The 25,522-nt window shown below is 36.7% G+C and overlaps 1 protein-coding gene across 5 annotated transcripts; it reads right to left on the bottom strand.

Moving 5' to 3' along the window:
• Positions 1 to 2,459: 2,459 nt before the first annotated feature.
• Positions 2,460 to 23,016, bottom strand: LOC103039763 (myc box-dependent-interacting protein 1). 5 transcript variants are annotated; one of them, XM_022680223.2, is made up of 20 exons: positions 22,725 to 23,016; positions 18,203 to 18,283; positions 17,877 to 17,931; positions 17,691 to 17,785; positions 15,898 to 15,993; positions 15,678 to 15,788; positions 15,409 to 15,501; positions 15,222 to 15,307; positions 14,137 to 14,212; positions 13,991 to 14,046; positions 13,748 to 13,792; positions 13,117 to 13,183; positions 11,704 to 11,826; positions 11,513 to 11,599; positions 11,304 to 11,321; positions 6,814 to 7,227; positions 6,446 to 6,484; positions 6,260 to 6,322; positions 6,002 to 6,103; positions 2,460 to 5,343 (listed from the first exon to the last, which is right to left on the bottom strand). In XM_022680223.2, exons 1-20 carry the CDS (start codon positions 22,809 to 22,811, stop codon positions 5,242 to 5,244), a joined length of 1,896 nt encoding a protein of 631 aa, XP_022535944.2. In that variant the 5' UTR covers positions 22,812 to 23,016; the 3' UTR covers positions 2,460 to 5,241. The 5 variants fall into 5 exon arrangements, with proteins under 5 accessions (XP_022535944.2, XP_022535945.2, XP_022535947.2 ...); XM_022680224.2 differs by having other exon boundaries at positions 6,814 to 7,224; XM_022680226.2 differs by lacking the exon at positions 13,748 to 13,792.
• Positions 23,017 to 25,522: the final 2,506 nt, after the last annotated feature.

Genomic DNA, 25,522 nt, shown 5'->3' with positions numbered 1-25,522 from the left:
CATGCACTTTATACTTGCGTATAATTGTCTGCACAGTTGCTCTTGGGACCTGTAGCTGCTTTGAAATGGCTCCAAGTGACTTCCCTGACTTGTTCAAGTCAATAATTCGCTTTTTCAGATCCACACTGAGTTCCTTTGACTTTCCCATTGTAGCTTTTGTAGCTGAGTCTAATCACTGGGTCAAATGAGCCCTATTTAAATGGGCTCATGAGAAGTCAACAGCTGTAGTCAATCAGAATCACTTACAAGAAGTGAAGAGGCCATGACATGAAGCTAATTTGATTGACACAACTCGCTACATCACCAAAATTGACAAATTTTGTTGCTGTATGTATATTTTTGACCCAGCAGATTTGGTGACATTTTCAGCAGACCCATAATAAATTTATGAAAGAACCAAATTTTATGACTGTTTTTTGTGACAAACATGTATGTGTTCCGATCACTCTATCACAGAAAAATAAGAGTTGTAGAACTTATTGAAAACTCAAGACAGCCATAACATTATGTTTTTTTACAAGTGTATGTAAACTTTTGACCACAACTGTATATGTTTATTACGTGCTTATTAATATTTTTAAAGTACAACTTAATCTATAATCATTAATAAACTCTTTTATAAACGATTTAAATGTTTTTTAAAGGAGCCTTACAGTATTTTAAAGTGGTACCTATTTGAGTACTACATTTGAGTGTAGTGTTCAAAAGGTATAGTGCTAGGGTTGAGCAATGCAATACTGTAAACAATGATATATAAAAACCTAATAAAATACAATATACTGTACAAGATAATATTTTTGAATATAACATGTTTGAGGACACCACTTCTAATGAATGCATTCTTCTACTAATAAATGCACCCATTTCTGCCACAGATGGGCACACATGAACAGCTTATCAAATTCCTGACCTGTAGTGAACTATAGCTATAAAATAGGACTCTCTGGAGCAGATATCATCATACCATCCAAGACATTCACTAGATGCAATCAAATCGTCACAGCAATGCTCCAAAATTGAGACGAAGGCCTTCTCTAGACAGTTAAAACAGTTACTCCAACACAAGTAGAATAAACTCGGTATATAACACAAACACTATTAAATACAGTGTATTTTATACATACAGTATATGTAATATTGTGTAGTCACCTATTAAAAGAAACATATAAAAAGTGTTAGAATATATTTTGTTCAACATTTTACAGGCTGTGCTGCATACAACATAATGAAATAGATTAAGTAATTTTGTTGTAATGATCCAGGCGGTTGTCAATATTTTAGTACTTAATGTGACATGTTAAAAACATGTATCAGTGAATGTATTATGATAATGCTAAGATATCTTTATCATGCTAAATCCTCCTACTTGTTTTTGATAGTTTTATCTTTTTTTGATCACATTTTATATTTAATCACACTAGTGCAACTGACCACTTCCTGCTCTTTCTTAAAGGAGTGGGCAGAATGCCATGTTGCTTCAGCTCCAGGGCAAAAAGCATTAAGATGCTTTTGTTGAATACACAGTGAGAGCAGTTGGAAACATTAAAGAAGCAGCACTAAATCATCAACGAGACATATACTCAGTCCCACTAGTGATTCTACTGACTAGTTTCTTTATTTTATTAGAGACACCTAAAATTACATGTATATGATGTGTATCTTGTTTTTTACAGTCTCTGGACAGTACAATAACATTCTTCTATTTACATGTCCCAGTCAATCCAGTCAATATTAGCAGATTCTTGAGAACAATGTTCAAAAATCAGTGAGAAAGTTGAAGTTGAACCGGGGCTGGATACTTCTGTTGGGTGCACAAATTTGAGCACCTGTCTATTTTTTTTTGTTTATTTATTTTTACTGTTCAAATATTACTGTATGATATACAGCTCTGAAAAAAATAAGAGACCACTTAAAAATCAAGAGTTTCTTTAATTTTACCAACTTGAAAACCTCTGGAATATAATCAAGAGGAATGTGGATGTTTACAGCAATCAAACCAATTAAAGTTATCCAAAAGCAGTGTAGGACTGGTGGAGGAGAACATGTCAAGATGCATGAAAACTGTGATTAAAAAATAGGGTTATTCCACCTAGACTCTTAAAACTTTATTAATATGAACTTGTTTTCTTTGCATTATTTGAGGTCTGACAGCTTTTCTGCAAAAAAAATCTCTAAATAAAAATAATTTATTTGGAATTTGGAAGAAATGTTGTCCGTAGTTTATTTTACATTTACATTCAAACATATACCTATAAATAGCAAAATCAGAGAAACCCACTGAAGTGGTCTCAATTGTTTTCAGAGCTGTATTTAACTGAAACTGCTGACCAGAACAACCAATGATTTATCTATAACCTAATACTCTGTGACCAATAATCAAGCACTCTATTCTAACCAGTAAATCACCACTGCCCACATCCAATATATGTTATAAAAAAAAAAAACTTAGAAAAGTTGAACCAGGTTTAAACCAATGTTTATTAGCATTGATCTGACAGTAGGGTGCACGGCTGAAGAATAGGAACACTCATGGCTTATAGAGGCTTATGGTGGGCCTGGACCTCCAACCCACCTCAGCAAGAGAACATAAATAAATACACCAACACACTGTACATGAGGTTAAGCATGCCTCGGTCACATTCACACAATGGCCACACATATACTGTAGATTTGTTCAGAGAATATTACACATCTTCATCAGTGAAGCTCCACATAATGACACCATGTTCACATTTACAAGTGCACTGGCACAAAAACAGAAGCAAGTATACTCTCGTTATGCTGAAGTACAGGAGGGAAAAGTGTTCTTCCGCCCACTCAGTTTATTTACTAAGATCTAATCAAATCTTATCAACTAGAGCTATATCAAGTGTGTTAATTACTCACTTTTTTGCCTTTAAACACAAGTAATTTCATTTGCAGTGAAGGATACAAAAACAAACACACAAAAAACCTGCATGGTTGGATGAAACTCTTCCATGCTGGACCACATGAGAAGTGTCTCATTAAAGAAAAACAAAATAAGAGACAAAAATAAGCACAGGAATGGGCCTAGTTTATCTCCCCTCTTCATGGACCATGTCACCATACGGAAGGTTAAAGTTCATGTTAGCAGATACAGTAACACACAAGAGAAGTTAAGTTAAGTTAAGTTAAGCTTCCAATAGAACACGTGAAAAGAATCAACAAAGAACCAAAGCACAAGATACTCAGTATTCCTGTAGATTGTTTAGAAATTCAGTCAAGAATCCAGTCCATGGCACATAGGAGTTTTTTTTATACTATAAACACTCATCACTGTCTCCTCAACCCTCATTTGTCTCACAATGTACAAAAATAAAACTATAAATACAGTGTAACAGGATTCAATAAATATTATGCATATTCCTGGTTGTGGCTGAAAGTTGCACCATCGGAGGGAGAGCAGTTACTCAGCACAATTTGACAAAAAGCTTCCTCTTCCAATCACAACATGTCAATATCTTAGATACATCTTTAAGAACATGGTGGCAGAAGACATTATTGCATAATTACACATTTGGAGGAAATAGGTATTATAGGTATTCGCAGGTATTCAGTGTATTACAATAAATAATGGAATTATTTATACAATTTTGTGTTTTTACCCTCTGGAGTCTGAGACTTAATCAAATAACTATATATGTATTAACTATACCAAATGTAAGGGTGAAACTGAATATATTTTGGTGTGTTGTGGGATCAAAGTAAGTAAAAAAAGGAATGGTTCAGTCTATGAGTCATGCTGCACGCTGCAAGTCAGGCCAGAAACATTTTGGTGCTTTAACATTGCTTTGTTTGTTTGCAGTAACTGTAAATATGTTTAATTTTAGCTGGAAAAAGAATATTAGCATTTTTTTTAGCATTCGTGTTGTTTCATACAAAAAAACACTTGATTAGATATCATGTTTAATTTGTAAGCTCCAAAACTGCAAATCCAAACTCAGTTCCCTCAAAAAATAATGGCAGACTTGAAGGCAGCATTAGGTTGCAAAATTTGATGGTTCATTCATTAAAACTTTAATATTTATATCAAAATGACTGATTCTCAGCTGCAGCAGATTAACTTATTCTCTCTAAGCTGTAGACGCAATGGATGTCGTCAGACTACCTTGGACGTGCATGAAAGGCTTCAGATTCCAGAGGGTTAATAAGCACTACATAGCAAGGAAACTGAGAAAAATAAATAATAGAATATAACAAACAGCACAACATCTCTGAACACATTTACATTGTCTACACAATAAATAAGTGGAGGGCCAGGCTGGGCACAGTGTTAATGCTTAGTGTTCTCTGTAATCCTGAGCAAAATACTGTATATGTTCTTAAGTGTACAGAAGAGCTGCATATGCGTCAGTGGCTGTATGAATACATTTCAGTGTTTGTGTGTTTTTGTTTTTTTGTTGGTTACAATGTGACACATTTACTGTGAAAGTAAGTCTGCAGGATGGAGTGTGTGAGTGTTCTGGTATATTGGTATATTGTTATTTTGTTGATATAGTGAATAGTGTCTGTACTATATTTAAAACACAGATAATGTTCAGATATAGCATTAAGTTGGGGGTGCCTTCCATTTCATTTTCATACCTCTTTTAAACATTTAAATCTATTACACTGCAGATACAAAGATGATGTCCTATGCACTCCTTTTCCTTAGCTGTGACATGATTACTGTAAAATTGTTCAAAGAGCATCATGCAGCTTGTTTTATTCCGCTGTTAAACATTAAACTACATTACCAGGAGTTTCTATTATACTTTTATAAAGCTATGGGTTTTGTATATTAATCTAGCTATTCTACACGGCTTCACTGCTTAAAGTATTTTCAGATTAATAAAAAGGGCCCGAGGGCACGGAATGACAGCCTGTTAAGTTGTAGAAGGATATGTTTAAAGTCTGACTATTTTACAGGCTGGCACACCAATATTATGCCTCCCAGAGACTTAATTTACTCAAAGAACAGGCAAAGTTAAACTTAATACACCAGCAAAGTCTCACAGCCACACAACAGAAACACTGTAAACAAAAATCCACTGACAATACAACCAACCATCCTCCACTGCAAACATCCCTCAAGTACTCGAAGCATGTCGTGTTCTGCAGAGGCCGCCTGCTCCCCTCTAATATTGTCTCACAGAACATCCATGCATTTGAAGGTGAAGCAAGGTATCATGGAGGAAGAACAAAGGATGAAAACTGACAGTCAAGGTCACATCACGGCGCTCACATTTTCTGTGTGAAGTTTTCGGGGAACACGCCTTTTTTGCTGAGATCTTTCTTCTCAATCCAGTCCACCTCTCTCACCCCCATCAACCAGCCTTCATCCTGCAAGATCACACAAATAAAAACTGTTAGATGATGTCTGAAATATATTAGCCTTGTGTTTAATACTGCACTGGTGAATGAACTGACATCTAGCTCATAGGCCATGGTCATGATAATTACATTATGGACTAAGCAGACAAGACAACATGGCTTTAATCAATTTTTGTTGGTTTCCATATTGCCTATTGAGTTTACAAAGCCAAATAATAAAATAGTGGTTTTATTTTATGTATGATTAATTTAGGATATTTGAAATTCTGAATATTTCAGATTAATGCCTTCAGGAAAAAAAGCACTAATATTAAATTTTAATTAAAACATAACAGCTTGTATAAATGGCTTCTGAGGTTGGTCTCCATCACCTTGTTTCAGACATGACTTATGACTCATATGGCTCATGGTATATATGGTATATATGGTCTAATTGTTGGTACAAGATTATTCTTCTTCTCCTGCTGTAGTATTTTGATTTACTGACCTCATGTCTCTTTTTACATCATTTTACATCCAAACATTTAAAGAAATGTAGGATTTTTTTTCTTGCTCTTGGTCTCCCCCTAGAGTCAGGTGGTGTAATACCAACCTAAGCCAACCCTAGGCACATTACAAAAGTCATGTCATGATGTCAAATTCATAAGATCAGAGGATGAGTAATGACCTGCTCATCTGCGTTATCAAAAGTCACCACAAGCACAGTGTCTCCCGCCTTCATCTCTAACTCATCTGTGTCGTTAGCAGCATAGTCGTGCATTGTTTGGACCTACAGTAAACAAATAGGGGACAGAAACATTTAAATCAGACACACTGAACAGCCTTTATGTTGACTTTATGTTGTATATGACACCACAACACATACAAAAATAAAAAACACTATTTACAGTATCTATAAATGCTTGTTTGAGCCTAATGGACTCACTTTGTACAGGAAGCCTGGCGGCATCTCCACTTCTGTGCTTCCATTTGTCGCTTCTGCTGCTGTCTACACGTGAACAGGAGATAAAAATTAAACAGGAAAAATCTTAAATATGGCATAGGTTGAATTAGAAATGAAATAATGATAGCAGTGTGAAATTGTGTGCATGTAGAGTTGTAAAACACTTACTGCAGGTGGCTCTGCTGTGACTGCTGCACTTTCTGCTGCCTGAAAACACATACAGAGGAGGAAAAGGGGGAGAAATGGAATAAGAGAGACAGTGAGACAGAAAGAGAGTGGAAAGGAGAAGGACAAAGAGAACAGACCAACAACAAAGGAAAAAATACAAAAATAAATTACTACACTCAAACATGCTTATTTCAACCTACTATACCAACTACTACTACTCTTACTACTACAACTACTGTTACTAGCATGTCCCAAAAGCCATGCTAAGTGCCTTTGTGCCTAATAGTTGGTGCCCGCAGCAGCATGCCTTCAGTCAAGCTCTTCAAGAGCCAGCCAAGGCATGGGCACAGCCTCAGCTAGAACAATACCTGAGCCCCTTTACTGTCCAAACCCTGATCGCGCACTGGCTGGGACCCGTCATCGTCCCAAGTCGGCTCTGCAGCAGGAGCACGCACTGGCTGGGACCCGTCATCGTCCCAAGTCGGCTCCGCAGCAGGAGCACGCACTGGCTGGGACCCGTCATCGTCCCAAGTCCGCTCTGCAGCAGGAGCACGCACTGGCTGGGACCCGTCATCGTCCCAAGTCGGCTCCGCATCAGCAGCACGCACTGGCTTGCTGCCATCATCATCCCAGGAAGAATAGGCAGGTGCAGCACGCACTGGTTGACTACCATCATCATCCCAAGAAGGCTGGCTAGCGGCATCACCCAAATCAGTGCGCTTAGGCTGGCTACCATCATCGTCCCATGTCTGAGCTGCTTCAGCTTGGCCCTCTGCTTGCTGCTTGAAGGGAAGGGAGGGAGGTGGGAGTGAGGGCAGTGTGGTGGTGGGTAGTAATGGTAGGAGGGCATATGGGAGCCGGGGGGGGGTGGCATGGCCGGGTGTCATTCACAAGGGCCAGTGAGGGAGGAGCGAGGGCCGGGAGAGTGTGATAGAGGTGAGCATTTGACCATAGATTCATATATATCCATATAAATATATATGAATGCTGCCTTTTTAAAAAACAAAGGGTTAGTTAAGAATTTAAAGGTGACTAACTTTAACACTGTTAAATATAAAGGTGCTTCAACTGGTTCTGTCAACAATATCATAATATCAGAAAAACTATAGAGAGACACTTTTGTAATAGAGATTGAAGAACATTTAAACATCTCCAGGGGCATAGCTAGTCCTTTTTTGTGGTGCTCACACATGTACTAAATTTTTTTTTAACAAAAAAAAGTGTGTCTAGATAAACTATAGAATTAAATTAAAATATTAAAGTATCTAACAGAATTTTAAGAGCTAAAAACAAGTCTTCCCTAGTTTTGTCTCCGCACTGCCATGTGCTCCGATGTAACACTGTAACACTTGTCCCGTTTACATAATAGTTTGTGTGTCAGGCGTTTTCACGCCAGCACTATTTGGTCCGGTTAAAACGAACTCTGGTCCGTTTGTAACTGCGGTTCGATTGAGCAGGTGTGAAAACAGTAATCGCACTCGGGTGCGGATCAAAAGAACCGGACCGAGACCAGCTAGAGGAGGTGGTCTTGGTCCGGTACCAAACGAACTCTGGAGCGGTTCGCTTGTGGTGAGAACGTGATCCGGTCTCGATCGGATCCAGCTATTAAATATAAGCCATTTATTTGAACTAAACTGCTGATAAAGCAAGCACAGTTTAAACTGATATATTAGCCAGATAACGCTAATTACCACAGCTGTGAACAGTGTCCATGCACGCGCCGTCTGCGCTGCGTTCACGGCTCACAGCCGCGTGACTCTGTTTATTATGTATAAAACACTGTAGTCAGGTTTCCATCCAAACCTTTCGAAAAAAGAATGCGCAATTTCCAAATTTCGGCAGAAAAAAATGCGAATTAAGCCGTGTTTCCATTCACTACAGTTATGCGAATAAACTTTAGATAACGTGGGAGAGGACGCCAAACAAGCATGGAGAGGTTTGATTCTGTTTTTGCTCTGATACGTCATTTTTTATGCGAAAAACCCTTTTCCATCCAGTTTTTCCGAATTTTGGCGATGCGATATTCTAACTTTTCCACCCCCTCCTAGCGTAAAAATCGTTTTGCGATATTTGGGGCTTTTTTCGAATTTTTGACTTTTTCCATCCAGCTTTTTTCATGCGCATTTTCAAAATGCGCAAAAACTTGGTGGATGGAAAACCCTCTTGTGTTTGAAAGTGCAGCGTTTCAGCGTTCAGTGTTAAAGCACAGATATTTGCGCTGGAACACAAAATCTTCTCTCTGTATTTATTTTTTCTTATATTTATATTTAATGTACTCCCGTGTCAGACAGCTCTGACCAATCAGAGGACAGAGGCTGCTCGCGTGGTTTATTGATGCGCATTTTGGTGCGTTTACATTTATGCCTATGTGAAACCAGACCGAACAGAGCGAGAAAACGCTCCAAGTAAACGTACTCATTCACTGATTCGGACCAAAGAAACGAACTACAGAAAAATAACAAACTACTACTGATTGCAGCCTGCAAAAGGGCGGAGTTGGACGTCCAGCCAGTCCAGTCCCACCCACTTTGTCCACGCCACGCCTGGTAAGTCTCGCAAGCTCGTAGTGTACACACAGTATATAAGCCGGACGACGCAGCGCATTATATTTAAAGTCCGCTAACTGCCCTGTACATTGTTTACTTCCGTTTAGAAGCGGAGCTAAGACATGACGCTAACAAAGTGGGCGGAGCTGGACAACTCCGCCTTCCTGCAGGCTGCAGTCAGTTCCCTCTCAAAATAACCGGAAAAGCAGGAAAAAAGAGCCGTGGATACAGCTGCTTCAGGACGAGCATGTTCGTTTGGCGAATTTGAACTAACCTAGAATAATGTGCCTGAAGTTGCTGCTGCTGGTATAAAAAACACAATAGCAGCAGCACTACTATGGAGACAAAATTTATCTGTTCATTCATTTTATCCTTATCCTGGAAAAGCTTTTCACCGAATGATCCACCCGCTGAATTGTCAACACGCCAACGTCAGACGCATGTCCTTCTAAAACCAATCAGCGTCAGGTTAGGGAAAACGCATCGATACGTAAGTGATGATGAAAGGATGTAGGAGTATCACACAAAGGTCTGTGGTGCGCTCCCTAAACTGCAGTGTGAAAACAAAAATAAGCGGAACCAAATATATGCAATGTAGCAATGTAGACCACGGTCCGGACTTCCAGGTGTGAAGCACCCTTAGATGCATTTGCAGCTTTGCAGAACATGAAAGATTCTGAATCAATTAACAAATTACAAAAATAATTTTTTAGACGTTATCGTAGAACGTAATGATGACAGTACGCAAAACACGGAACTCAGCAGAGCGGAAGCATTGCGCCCGGACAGTCTGTGCTGCGCACATAACAAAGACGCGAGATGGAGGAGCGGCAAATTCGAATGCTGGCCCAGTAACCGCGCTCAGTCGCTCACTGGACCGTCGTGCGCTGCGCGGAGGTCGCGGGAAGTACCGCGCTCAGTCGTTTGCCGGGCCGGCGTGCGCTGCGGGGAGGTCGCGGTGGAGTAACCGTGATCAGTTGCTCACTGGGCCGTCGTGCATCGCTGGGAAGTAAGTTACCGCGCTCAGTCGCTCGCCGCAGGCCCAACACGACCAAAGCTGAATCACGGAGTCACTCAAGAAACCAGGTACTACCTCTCTAACTTGTGACGCGTGGACTTCTATTGCTACAGAATCCATGTTTTTCATAAGAACTTGCACATTAGCATTCACTAGCAAGTAGTAAGTACATTTGCATTACCACACATGATGTCACTGTGGTCTATTTAGCATTTATTTTCGTATGACAGCTGGTTTTATTATTGTTTAGCTTTAACATTAACAAAAATCTGGAAGCAAAGCCCTCCACAGAGTATATCTTGGCTAATTGCAGCAAAAAGAAGTGACCCAGCATTTTGACGCTCCTGTCTGGAGATGTTAATTTAGATACATTGTTTTTGTATGGAGGCTGTTTGTTGATTTGGTATATTTTGTCTGAGGAATTTCATGCTCAATATTTAGTCTTAAGTCTTGGAATCTTTATTTTTATATAAGGGAGGCTTTTAAGTTATTAGCTATTCAAAATATGCTTAAGTGTACAAACATATTTTTTTTTTAGATCTGCTGACAGATGCTGCAGGTGCACTTTTTTTCCCCACGTTTTTATTTCTTTGTTCGGTTCTTTGGAATGTGTGCTCTCTTTGCCATATTGCTTTCATTTGATTTAATATAAATATAAAATAAAATGGAGCTTTAAAATGGAAATAAAATCGAAGTTAATTCATTATGAATTGCTACAGATAATGTACTACCAAGATGCATCGTTTTACAATCGCATCGCAGACGTAAGGTGCTTGGAGTTTCCCCACCCCTAGTTCATTGGGTGCTAAAATTCTGATCCTCTGCATATCTCTACTATGAACATTAATCTTTGTAGAAACAAATGCAGTTCTTCTATGTCATTATGCAGAAAACATTGTAAAGCATTTTAAAGAGTGTGGAATCAATTATATTATATTTTAATATAATATTCAAACATCAGGTTTTGGTCATATAAACTCAATTTTATCAAAATAAAAGTTTAGTGTTTAATTAACACAGAAAAAAATACTGTAGATATATCACTACGTTGTAATTAGTGCCTACAGTCACATTTTGGAAAATGGTTTTAAATCTTACCAAATAGATCAAATATTGAATAAAAAAGGATATGTAATAACACACTAAATACTTGCCTAATGTTAAATATTTACACCCCTAAGCATCACTTTTTATCACATAAAAACACATCAGTCACTACCAGGTGAAAGAGTAGCAGCAATAAAGTCCAGCTGCAAGACTCTGACAAAGAACAGATAAAGTAAAGAAGACTCACCTCCCAAGAATCCCAGTTCTTCAGTGAACCACAGTGATGAGCAGATTTCACAAATGAACAATGAGAAAATACATAAAGATGAGACGAATGAACAAGTGAAACATACTTATGCTGTGTTGTTATTATGAAGACAGAGCAACAACATTCAAACATGTCCAACAAAAAATGGGTCTTTTGAAACCTTTCAGGCAGTAAAACAGAAAACACACCGGCGGATTGTTTGCCACTGGCGTGGTAGCAGCATGAAATGAATCCAGGTCCATATCCAGAAGATTACTAGTGGCTGGTTCATTATACTGCAGGAGGACAGAGAAAGAATAGTATCAAAATGTAGAATATCAATTACATTATTGCAAAAGGTTATAGTTTTAATGAGCTTTAAACTTTGTTAAAAACTGACTTCTGTTGGGGACGTAACACTGATGCCTGGAGTAGCAGCCTCATCAAATAGGTTAATGATGTTCTCCTGCTTCAGATCCTTGGATGGAGTGACTTTCGGAGGTGGAGGAACAGCAGGTCTCAGCTGCAAACACATAAAAAAACACACTTACTTTATGCCTTTATAACTGAGTCTAGAAAGTGCTTGCATGCTTTTTTTGTAAAAAGCTTAAAAAAAAAAAAAAAGGAGACAACATGAGTGAAAACCACCTTTGGCTCTATAAAAAAACATTTAATGCTTTAATTCTGCTGAAGCTGTAGTGTACAACTGATTAACATTGACATTAATTTAGATACCCTTCTCTGTGTTTTATTTAGAACTGAGAAAAACATACAAATCTGGCAAATGTTTTGAGTTTTTGTGTTTTATTCTATTTCAAACACAGACATATTCGTGTCTGTGGTCTGCGAAGCGGCTATAGTCACATTAAAATCCTCATTAACCAATCACAATTTGTTTCAGATAATCCATGGTGTTATTGCCAATATTTAATTAGTTTATCATGAAAACTCACATCACGATAAAATTAAGAATACAAGTAAAATACAGTTCATGAGTTTACTTTAAGAAGGCGGCGTCCGGTAATCACATTCTATGTTGTAAACAGTGTTTTTATTAAGCTTTTAAAGTTATTAATGCTTCGTTTTGTGGAGCTACTTTGAGCCTGGATAACAGGTAAAAAGCGATTTATCAACAGGGACAAGAATATGCCCGATATCATTCATTCTAAAGCATGTTTGAAATAAAAAACTACTGGATCTCGGAAATCTGTGGGAGAACAAAGGTGGACTATTCAACAAAGTTTAGTACTCTTTATCACGTTTTACTACACTAAAAGTTTATTTTACACCGGTCTTCTTTAAGGCTAAAATATTATTCTGATTATTATTCTGTGAATGTAGCCCAAATGTGGTTCTTGTATGACACCTTAATTTTAGGGCTGTCAACATTAAAACACAAATGCATGGAATTTTTGTGTAACTTTTTAACGCAAATTAATTACGCCACCAGGTTTGACCACCACTTTTGCTGTTATCTACCTCGCCCCACCCTATGATTTACTGAAATGAATCGTGGTGCATGAAGGGTGCTGCCACAAGTCCCTTCACCAATGTACCTGGCACTCATGGACCTGCTGCACTGCCACCACTATAACCAATATAAATATAATTCAATTTTACATTTCTTACATTCATTATTTTATTTATATTTAAATATTCACTACAAAAACTTGTATCTTAATCACAGTTAATCGCAGAATATTTTCCTGATTAATCAGGAATTGACACCACTACTTTTAAAAGCGTAAGCAGAGAGACTGAGGTGGCCAATGTAAGCCCCTTTAAATAGAATCTCTAGTTTTATTATTCTTACCTTAGATGGAGATTTTGGAATGGCTGGTGGTCCTCCTGGGCTCAGCGTGTGATTGGCATCTTGTGGTCTTTCCCAAGTAAAACAAACAGCAGATACATTAATTTTATGTCTATGATATTCCGTCATGACGGAGCTCTTGCTGTCATGCTTGTTTTAAGGCCCCACTCAGGACCAGCTGCTTTGCACTGCAAGCCTCAACCTCAGCAGGCAGTTCTTACTCATTAGCCTACACTGGAGAATTACCAGTCTAGAACTTTATGCATCTACATGAAGACAAAACAACTTTTATTCATGCAAAGACCCTCAGACACACTTGCTCCTTATGCAAACTCATTCTATACATGCATGATTCTGGGTGCACTTATATAGAGTAGACTGTAAAATGCCACTGATTTAAACAAAACATTAAGTGAGTGTAAAGGAACTACAAGCTTATGGGCAGTAGACTGTGTCAATACAGTTTTCACCTCAAACAAGACACACTGCTGTCCAGGTGGGCAGCAGGAGGAAGCACGCAAAAGCCTCCATTAAGAGAGAAAGCACACACATACATACAAAGCACGCATACACACACACTCAAACATCCTCAAAAACACACCCACACACAGCACTACAGGGCTGCCATTGTTACCTCCTTTGCGCTGTTGACGTTGTCCCCCCTCGGTTACCTGCTTTTCTGTGAGAGTGGTTTTGGCGTTCATTTATTTGTTTACTTATTTATTTTTTATGTATTTACAGGCTAGTCATGCTTGCGTCTGTTCTGAGACGCATCTACTAAAGGAAGTAAAAGCTTATAAAAGCTGAGAAGGTAATATTCAGACTTCAGATGTGAACTGATCATCACAGCAAACAAATAATAAAATATATGACTAACCTGGACATGTCTTGATTCTCCAGTGTCACCAATATATCATTCATATTTTGGCTCAGCTGCAAGAATAAAATTAATATTATTCAATACATTTCTTTAACTTACAAGGGCAGACAGGACAGCGAACTTGGTGATGGTGACAGACTTACCTTTCCTATTTCCCTGTGAAACTTCTCTTCCAGGCCAGACACACTCTGGAAAGTGTTGACATAGAAGCCAACACGACTGGATTGGAGAGAAGTTAAAAAAAAAAAAAAAATCAATAGAATTTCCAAAGATACCTCACATGTTGTCCAGATATAAGTGTCATTGGCATTATGTTCCAAAACAAAACACAGCCGTCTATATACAGTTTGTGAAAAAAAATAGTCCTTGTTTTTTTTTTTATAAGACACAAGAACATATTAAACAAGTGTGCAAGGAAAAAAAAATCAAGAAAGGAAAAAAGTTTGCCAGTTGATTTTCTGCTTCTTACACTTTATATCAAACTTGTCTCCTTCTCTAATAATAAAGAAAAATGCGACCTGGTGAAAATCGTATGCAATAACATCTCCAACATCTTTGCATATTGTGCCATTTCACCCAACACTAATTATTACATCACGGTACCGTATTACTTTTTTGCTGTTTTTAGCAAAAGACAAATTCACACTGTTCTCATTTCCCGTTATATATGCAGTAGAGACAGATTATACCTGTCCAGTATTATAAATTTTACTTTAGTCCTGGATAAATGGAGATATTTGGAGTGCATTATTAGTATCATGACATTCTGGATCATTGACTTCTGTTACAAATCTGTATTTTTCAGTTATTCAGTTTCAGTTATTCATTATTCAGTTAGGGGTGTGTCATATCATATTGTATGCAATAATAAAATTAAAAATTTCAAAATTTCATTTTGTTGCAGTAGTGTATTCTTGAAATATTTTTTTGATTCAGTGTTTTCTCATATCGCTAAGAGATATTGTGATATTATTTTAGGGCCACATCGCCCACCCCTAGTTAACTCCACTTAGTTCAGGATATTATTACTGATGATTTGGAATCTAACGTAACAAAGACATCCTCCAAACCAGATAAATACATGGCACTAGTCATATAGGCAGTTTCCATTTGAGCAGGCCAAGCTGCTTATAACATTTATGTTTTGTCTTCTGTTACAATAAATTATTATCATACAACATTGTTGCACAAAGATTCATAAAAAAACAACAGAGACAGAAGATTTTACCTGTTCCAGAGGGATGGTAACTCCTCCTGAAGATCAACATTAATATCTTCAAACACCTTCTGTGCTCTCTCTAACTCCTCCTCTGCCTGAACACAAGAATATGTACACACACACTGGTTAGGGGGACGCAGCAGTGGCAGACAGTGAAGTAAAGGCCTAAACTACGAAGAAAAATATATTTAATTACCTGACACCTGGACAGGTTGGTCTGAGCAACATTATGAGCAGAAAGGATCCCCTGTGCCCATCCTGGAGTGGCCCTCTCCAGTAAAGACGTTGGCTATTAAAAAAAGATAAAGAAGTGAAAGATAAAGAAGCTTGCTATTGTCCTCAAAAACTCCTGCACATTATGTTTATAATCAAACCGTATGAACATTATCTGTCTGGCTAAACTGTACTTCTAGTCCTGCTTGCACACATGCAATAAAAAAGCACTAACTGTCCAGCCACAGTTACCTTAGTAATCTTGATGCCGCCCTCCTTCTTCTTGCCCTTGTTTACAGCAGCAAAGGTGTGGCGAGCACTGTCGAAGTCCACCAGTTTCCTGTCTCGCTTCGCTATACGGGCCTTTAAAATGGATTTTCAGTTTCAGTAAACACACCCAAACACATGAATGCAGCCATAATTCAATAATTGTAATGTGTTAAGCATTTAATATAAATAATATCACATTTACCCTAATATCTGGAAACTGGCCCAAGTAAGTGTCCATGGAGATCAAGGCATGATCCACCAGTTTTTGGTGAAAGTCTGTCCATAGAAGATCTGAGTCCTGCAGAGGACAATGATATGTGTTCCATGAAAATACATCAAACAATCCCTAACTGTGTGTGTGGAATCTAGACTGCATATCAGAGTGGACTGGAAAGAAGCAGCTGATTGCCAAGATTTTATAGTAGTTATTTGATGGTATTTAAAGGGGTAATGGCAATGATAAGGTGAGAGCCAGCTGTGAGTAAGCTGATAGACGTGTTTCTGATGAAAGTTAAGCTCAGTTGCTGGGTGCGCTCCTGGTACAGAGACAGGTGGAAGGCTTGTCATCAAGAATTATGTGTGGGGGTTGGGCTATCACATGGTCTTGCCTTCTCTCTCTACTGCACATGCTCTGGCTTCAATTGTGCTTAAACTGTGCAAGCGCTAGCAGGGTGGCTTTAAAATGTCACAGTAGGAAAGAATAGGAATGTGCTGTCCACTAGGGGTGTGCCATATCTCATCATATGCAACAATATCATCAACATTTTTGAATATTGTGAACAATATTATACCTTGAAATATTGTGCCATATTACCCACCTCGAATTATCACATCAGGGTATTACGTTTTTGCTGTTTTTAGCAAAAATAAAATTCCCTGTTCTCATTTTCCACAATATATCTTCTAGAGACAGATTATATTTATCCAGTATGATTTATTTATTTTAATCCTGGATATATGGAGAGTATATTATTAGTATCATGACATTCTGGATCATTGACTTCTGTTACAAGTAAAATTCTTGTTTTTTTTTAATATCTCAATTAGGGGTGTGCCATATCATATTGTATAATATAGTAAAATTTAATTTTCCTTTTGTTGCAGTAGTGTATTCTTGAAATATATTTATTTGTATTCAGTGTTTGTTATATCTGCAAAAGTATTGTTATCGCAAACATACCATGAAATATTGTGATATTATTTTAGGGGCATATCGCTCACCCCTACTGTCCACTCCTTTACACAGTATAAATGGTAGATATAGATTATACTCAAACACCTAAACCAGAATCTATGCAAAGTAAATTTTAGTAAACACATTCTATGACACTACAGCTAACTATACTAAGTGTCTACATCTAATGTACCAGTAGTGTACGTTGATGCTTGGCTATACTACACTCTTTAGAATAAAGAGGCTTCAAATGGTCTTTTGAACCACATTTGTTTCCTTAAAAAAAAACATTTGTAAAAAGCTGGGAGAAAAAAAAAAACTAAAGAGATGCATATGTCTTGTACTTTACTGAACCTAAACTGGCTATTTTATGCCTAGGCTCAAAGAACCATTTGGAACATCTTTATTTTTAAGAGTCTAGCATTAAATCTTCATTTCAAAAGTACTACATATGTAATTTCCATAACTGTATGGAAAGCATAAAAGAGGAAATGATCAGTGATCAAACAGACTGTTTCTACATTGAAGTCTAATTGCTCTTAACATTCACAATCTTGTAGCCTAAAGCCTTGAATTACCTCCCAACTGTCCTGTCATTCCTGTAGGGCATTTCTAACATTCCATTCAGAAAGAAAAGAAATCAGAGAAAACAACAAAAAAAACAGACTAGATGTTTAGGGAATCACAAAACAGCAATAACATCAAAATGAGAAAAACACAAAATGATTAAATGAAAAACAAAGGCTATGGGGCAGAAAAAGATGAGACTAACACTGTATCATTCCCACACTAATGATGAAAATAATCAGAAAAATAATAACCTCAATAACAGAATCCATTTCATCTTTGCCATACCACTCCGGCTCATACATGTCCCCCAGGCACTCCTGGAGGCGCTTGGAGGACTCATGCATTGCTGTTAAAAAACAAAGAGAAATACATCAGCAATGAAACAACTTAGAACCAGCCAGAGTATGAAACAGTTGACTTCAAATAGATGAATGTACCTTTTACAGCAGCCAAATAGGCTCGCAGGTCTTTCTGCAGTTTGGTGCCCTCAACCTTGAAGAAAGAATCATGAACATTGGGGTGAAACACAGAGATAGTAAAACAAAGCATGTATGTACAGCAAAAAGCAAATAAAATCAGATTATTCTGCTTTAATGTTTACAATGGCTGTTTTACCCAAACCCAGATTAACCCTAAACCGAGACTAAAAGTATTTTCAACTACATTCACGGTTGACACAGCAATTTAGTCTAGATATAGATATAGGTAAGACTAGATTTAGATTTAATCCTTGTCAATCAAACAAAGCCCAATGCATTCCCACCAGTTGTTTGTTGAAGTTAATGACTCCTTCTTCAAATGCAAGATCCTTCGTTTCATCTGCTTTTCCAAGCTTCTGCATAACCTGAAAAAAAACAAGAAGCTTACTACCCAAAAAGCAAACTACAGAATTTAATTGGATAAGACACCCTATAATCATAACACTGTCAATCTGTCAAATTTAATTTCTATATATGTAGTATGCAAACAGCTCTGCATTTACAGTATTCTGGACAATTGCTTAGCATTCAGCTAAGCTAAGAGGGATTCAAAACCATACAGAGTTTCCACATTAGTCTGACTCTTTAATGAGCTGGTATGTTGACTGGTTTTTTTGAGGCTCATCTGCTCCACCATCAAAAATTCATGCTTTCAAAGACATATTATATATTAGCTGCCAAGGCAGACTGCACTGCTTGGCCTCTACATAAATATAAGGTTGTTTCAAAGTGAAGAACCCTTTATAGAAAGCCTAAAGTCTGTGTTTCGAGTGATTTTAAGGACACTACTGATGTGTCCTTCCAGGCCCTTGGTTACCCACAGATCAGTATACAATGCAAATTGTTTATGTATTTCTATAAAAAATGAAAAAGGACCCCAGCAGTCACACTGAGGTGTTTTAGAGCTATAGCAACATTGTGGTGTCAGATTCACTACCAGCCATATATACAGCTCTGGAAAAAATTAAGAGACCACTTCAGTTTCTGAATCAGTTTCTCTGATTTTGCTATTTATCAACATTGTTGTTTTATTCTACAAACTACAGACATAATTTCTCCCAAATTCCAAATAAACATTTAGAGCATTTATTTTCAGAAAATGAGAAATGGCTGAAATAACAAAAAAGACAGAACTTTCAGACCTCAGATAATGCAAAGAAACAAGTTCATATTTATAAAGTTTTAAGAGTTCAGAAATTAATATTTGGTGGAATAACCCTTGTTTTTAATTACAGTTTTTATGCATCTTTGCATGTTCTCCTCCACCAGTCTTACACACTGCTTTTGGATAACTTAATACCACTCCTGTGGCAAAAATTTAAGCAGTTCAGCTTGGTTTGATGGCTTGTGATCATCCATTTTCCTCTTCATTATATTCCAGAGGTTTTCAATGGGGAAAAATAGAAACTCATAATTTTTAAGTGGTCTATAACAATTAGTCCCAAAGTTGGGAAATGTACAACCTCCTCCTTTAACCCATCCATCCAGTAAACATACATAATATTACACACTGTTATATTGTATAACACATGCCCGAAGCTGTGGCCAGCCAGTGAGGTTTAAGGGCCTTGCTTAAGGACCCAAACTGGCGGCTCTCTTAACCTTGATATCGAACCCATAACCTTGTTGATGGCTTAGTGCTGTAACCACTGAGCCACCAAACACTACAGTCTAAAAAAATGAAAAGTGAAGTTGTACTGATGTTAGAGAGATTTTTTTTAAATCTTCCTTGTCTGTCTAATTTGTTAGTTTTGGCTGTGAGCTAAAAATCTATATTTACAAGTTCAGAGAAGAATTTGTGTCAACCAGTATCTTAAAATGATTAATGGTGGCCTTTACATAAGCCGTCACTTAATGCATGCTTCACAAGCACTAATTAACCAAAACCTACATCCAATCCATAGACACAGTGTAGCTAATGTAGGCTGCATAGAAACTGTAACACTGATACATTGCCATCAATAGAATGCTGCTGTAACTCTAGCAGGTACTATGCCAGTAAGCAGTCAGATAACATCTGTTCAGGAGCTTATTTTACAGGTATTTTGTAAAGACCATAAAGGGCTAAATTTCCAGACCACAGAAACAAACACTAACAGCAGTCCAACAAGGGACGGGAGCTTTTGCCCAGGGGTACTTGTTTTGTTTTCTGCAATGTCCACACCTGACAATACTCCTGCCTATAGCCATCTGTTACAACAATGGACCATTTGGATGACAAAAGGAATAAGTATATGTGTAAAATGGTCACGCAGAATGCAGGTCAATCTTGTATATTTGTTTTGCATGTTTATATTTTCTATATTTAGGTTGTTTATGTTAAGATAATCCATTAATACATTTAGACAAACACAACATGCAAAACCTCCAAAAATCCTTTTTGCATGCTAATTCTATAGTGTGTAAAGCTTTGACTAATCAATAATTGTTTATACATGTGCTATTAGCAGTGTACCTGTCCACCTAGCTGCTCTGTCAGTACTCTAAGCTGCTGTACTCATTACTTACACTGCTCACTTTGTTTACATGACATATGAGATGCCGGTTACAAACCTGATCTACCTCAACATACTATACCTCACCATACTGAACACTTCCATTAATATGAATAATCGCCCAATTATAATCCATGGGGTACCTATTTACTACAGTTTACTGTTAGTATAGTAACATTACTGCACTTTAATCACACATGTGCATAACTGTATTTACTGGATGTATTGTCAGCTGAGCTTATTGTCTGTGTATCTTGTGTTTGCCTACTGCCTTTGCTCTATTGTCCCGTGTCCTTGATCTACTGCTGCGCTGGAGATCTAGTCTAACAGTGTTTTGTTGATACAACTCTGTATCATAACAAAAACAATAACGTTGAACTGAATTGAATAAGTTGATATTTAGACCTCTATTTATTAATGGTGTTTAGGATGCACCACTATTCTTCAATGAATTTTATGTGGCTAAAAACAATAAGCAAAAAGAATGAACAATTACGTTTTGTGGATTTGCTCAAAACGCAACCAAAGAGGATTAAAACAATATTCTGTTTTAATAAATCATTAAAACTGTAGATTTTAACATGCTTTTTAATGAAATAAAAATATATTAGTAACATGCAAAAAAAAAGATATATATATATATATATATATTTAGTGATTATTTCTACAGTATTGCTACTATAAACTAATAATCTATATTATCCCACTTGTTATTTACACACTACACTTACCTCACCCTCACTTGCAGCTGAAATGTAAGGGCATGCAATATGTAATATGTTTGTTTTTGATTAAAAAAAATTATAAATTGTAGCTTAGTACATGTTTTTTAATGAAATAAAATATAGCAATTTAGGCTATTCAATACACACAACTGTAAAAATTTTAATAAAAACATTTGGACATAAATTCTGGTGCATCCTGAATCCTGATGGACTTTCACTCATCAGTGTGTTCTTCCGCTCAGGTGTATTAGGCAGATGGCTTATTATGCATTCTGAACACAGCAAAGAGAAGCCACACTGTTGCTATATTGGAACCACCCCATTTAGAAAATCAATAACCTAAAAAATCAGGGCCACTGTAGAAAAAGACCAATCAATGGAAAGTGACAGTGGGGACAGCCCTTCTAGGAATTGTTTTCTGGTGGAGTGGTGGGACTAATGTATGTACTGTAGCCTTCAGCAGAGCTAGAGAACTATCTTCCCTCTTTAATATGTAAATATATACTTGTTTGTAATGTGAATATTTAATATATTAATAATTATATTAATAATTATATATATTCAAAAATAAAATGTTTTCAATTTCAGTGCATCCTTATTTTAATCTGAATCATATGCAGACATATAATATCTGAAACATATTATAATCCAGATATACTGGGCCTACTTTATATTTGCTGTCTGACTGATATCTTGTTGAAAATAATGTTTGAATGATTTGAATATCCAAAGAAATTATACATTTCGTAGGTAGCTAATAACCTAGGTGCATCTCAGGCCAACATATGATTGATAAAATGCAGAAACACCCGGAATTCACCAATTTCTCTGTGATCATTCTTGTTTCCTTACAATCTGACTGCTTATTATTGATACGTACTACAATACTAATAATATGAGCTATTAGTTTATATTATCATTCTTGTTTTTTTTTAACACACTGCACTTACCTCTTACTCACTAGTAGCTGAAATGTAAGTGGATGCAAGGATGCAATATTCATCTTTCAATCTACACTGTGTGAGATCTGTGCTAAGGCTAACACTGAACACTAACTGAATACAACAAAACGATGCAAAACTGAACTAAGAAAATGGTCAGGATTGGTTTTACTGGTTGTAGTCTGTGTGTGTTTAATTTTTTTCTCCTAGTTCACCACAGGCCCTCCCATAAGGTGCACTGTGCACAGGGCCTGCATGCAGAAGCAGCTGGCCTGCAGTGGGGATGTGCTGCTGGGACTGAGCAGGGCTCACTGTAGTGGCTGGATGGACGTGTGTTTCAGCACCATGGACTGGGGTCTGTGTGTGTGAGAGCAGGGTGAGACTGGATGGAGCTGGGCCTGCGCAGTAGCTCAGGCTTCGTCAGCTTTATCCCCCACTTACTGCAATGTGAAATACAACCATATTTCCTCTCCTGCTAAACCAGCAGCCGCATTAGCAGCAGCAGCAGCAGCAGGATGATGATCCTCATCATCAGCAGAAATCATCAGCAGACCATCAGTCCTGAGAGCTGGCACACGTCCAGTTACACGAGGAGCATCAGCCATTATAATAAAATTAATGAAAATAATAAAAGAGGTGTCTTACCTTCTCCTGAGCCCGGGTTAATTTCTTCTGCACATTGCTCGCTATCTTCCCCGCAGATACCCCCTTCCCCATCGGCAGCTCGGCCATTTTGTCTCGCTTTTTTACCCCGTAAACGCTGGTTTACAGTGTGGAATCTCTACCACATTAGGGGGACAGGTCTCAGGGTTATCCGCGGCGGTTCTCTGCGCTGTGGTTCCGCGCGCTGTTAGTTTCAGTAATGATAATATTCTCAGCAGAAGGTGAAGCTGCGCGGAGCTCGGAGATGCGCGGTGAGCGACAGCAGCGTCATCTTAAAGACACAGCGCATCATTCAGCCTTCAGCCTGGCCTTCTACACCTACAGCCCATAAGAATACATTTCCTTATTTTAAATAATCGATTAAACATATACAGCTCTAATTTTGCTATTTATAGGTATATTTTTTAGTAAATTGTTGTTTTATTCTATAAACTACGGACAATATTTCTCCCAAATTCCAAATAAAACTATCGTTATTTAGAGCATTTATTTGCAGAAGATAAGAAATGGCTGAACTAACAAAAAGATGCAGAGCTTTCATAACTCAAATAATGCAAAGAAAACAAGTTCATATTCATAAAGGTTTAAGAGTTCAGATATCAATATTTGGTGGAATAACCCTGTTTTTTAACGCATATTACATATTGGCATGTTCTCCTCCACCAGTCTTACACCCTGCTTTCAGATAATTTTTTGCCACTACTCATGCAAAACAAGTTCAGTTTGGTTTGATGGCTTGTTGTCATTCATCTTCTGGATTATATTCCAGAGGTTTTTAGTTTGGAAAAATCAGAGAAACGCATAATTTTTTTTCCAGAGCTGTGTGTATATATTTATAAATCTATACATTTATACAATATATATATATATATATATATATATATATATATATATATATATATATATATATATATACATATTTTTATGTTGATATAAAAACTACATACTGTCATACTGTAGGTCCGTTCATTTTGAGGAAATAAAAATGAATGTATATATTGTTTAAGTTTTTTACTCGTCTCGTTCCTAATCAGCGTAAAAAAAACAATTGAACAAAACAAGTCCAATTAAAAGCCTGAATGGTTTTAATGACTGCTTAAATATTATAATATTTAAATGTACTTCATAGATGCCAGTATATTTTAGTAAATAAAAATTAATGTATGTATATTTTATATTTTTTAAATTCTGATAAGACCAGTCTATGATTTCATTTTCACATTTTCTTTCATAGTATTCTTATACTTCATATATGCAAATTAATTTTAAGCAAAAAAAAAATATTTTCATTTACATTATTTTTCAAGTTCTGATTAGATCAGTCAACATTTTCATATTAATACTTTTTTTATTGTGAAATTAGTCTTTATTGTATTCTTCCATAGATGTTCATTTATTTTGATTACATAAAATCACAGATATTAATTTAAAATCATCATCTTGATTAGGGCATATATATCTATTCTATTTGCCTATTTTCTTTTTCATACTAAAACTTACTCACTAAAAGCTTTCAGTCTAGGCTCTCACTATTTTTTTAAGTAAATAAAAAAAATAATGTTTTCATTATTTAAATCTAGATTAGGTCTATCTATATTTTCACTTTTTTGCTAAAACTTAATTTTTTGTGTACAATCCCATAGAGAACCATGAATTTTCAGACCTACCTAATTAGCACATTTCGCGTTCTGATAAGGTGATATTGGACAATACCTAAATGTTGCATTTACATCGTTTTACCACACGAGGGAGACAGAATCTCAACATTACGGATGTTTTTTTTTTCTAAAATGCTGGTTGGTACCAAGATACTGTGCAAAACAGGCAGGATTCCAAACCATTAGGATAAATAAACAGAAACACAAAATAAACTCACATTCATTTAATAGTTTATTTTTGGAAATTTAATTGTCCACCAATGCAAGATAATAAATTCTTCTGAGATCCTGTGGGGAGCTCAGTTTCAGAAAATGTTCTCGATGAATGACAGAGAATGGTCCTCTTAGTGTGTATAAAATACATATTTATACTGGAATACATTTTATTATCACTGCTGAATTGAATGCTTACAATAGCTTATTTTAGCTCTTCTAAAATGTCCTATTTGGATTACATCCAAAGATTTCTTGTGCTTACAACACTATTTATACACTTGTGCTTATGAATATAAATATGACAGATTTCTTTAAAAGATCATTGCCTGATGTAAACTGATGAACATGATGCTGTCACAGGCCTCCAGTATATAAAACAATGAGCTTTGTTAATAACAATCTCCCCCAACAAACCCATTTTTATGTAAATATTTTTTTGAATACTATACTTGATGGATAATGAAAAAAATAGACACACCAATCTGCCATAACATTAAAACCAATCACTTATTAGCAGACCCTTTATGTTTTGTAATGTAATCCGTGAGTTGGGACGTTTGGATTGGATTTTGTTTTTTTCCAGCACAACCTACAAATGCTTAATTAAAGCAGCGATATCCACTTAAAACTTCTTTTTATACCCCTGATTTTGAAGAACATATACGCATGTTACCACAGTGATACGTGGTTAGGAGTGGGCACACTGTGTGGGTAGTTATGTATGGCTCTGGTAGGGCTGTGTGACGGTGGAGGCCTAAATAGAGTGTGAGAAGTAACTAATAATTTTCATTTATTTTTAACTGTTAATACAGGCGACACTAAATGGTTACCATTAGTATAAATATGAAAAGACAAAAAAATACATCAAAACAAGTCCAGTCAAAAGACTGAATAGTTCTTATTCTT

The sequence above is a fragment of the Astyanax mexicanus genome, chromosome 11 (assembly GCF_023375975.1).
Source record: "Astyanax mexicanus isolate ESR-SI-001 chromosome 11, AstMex3_surface, whole genome shotgun sequence".
Classification (NCBI taxonomy): domain Eukaryota; kingdom Metazoa; phylum Chordata; class Actinopteri; order Characiformes; family Acestrorhamphidae; genus Astyanax; species Astyanax mexicanus.
This window is presented reverse-complemented; position numbering and strand designations above follow the sequence as displayed.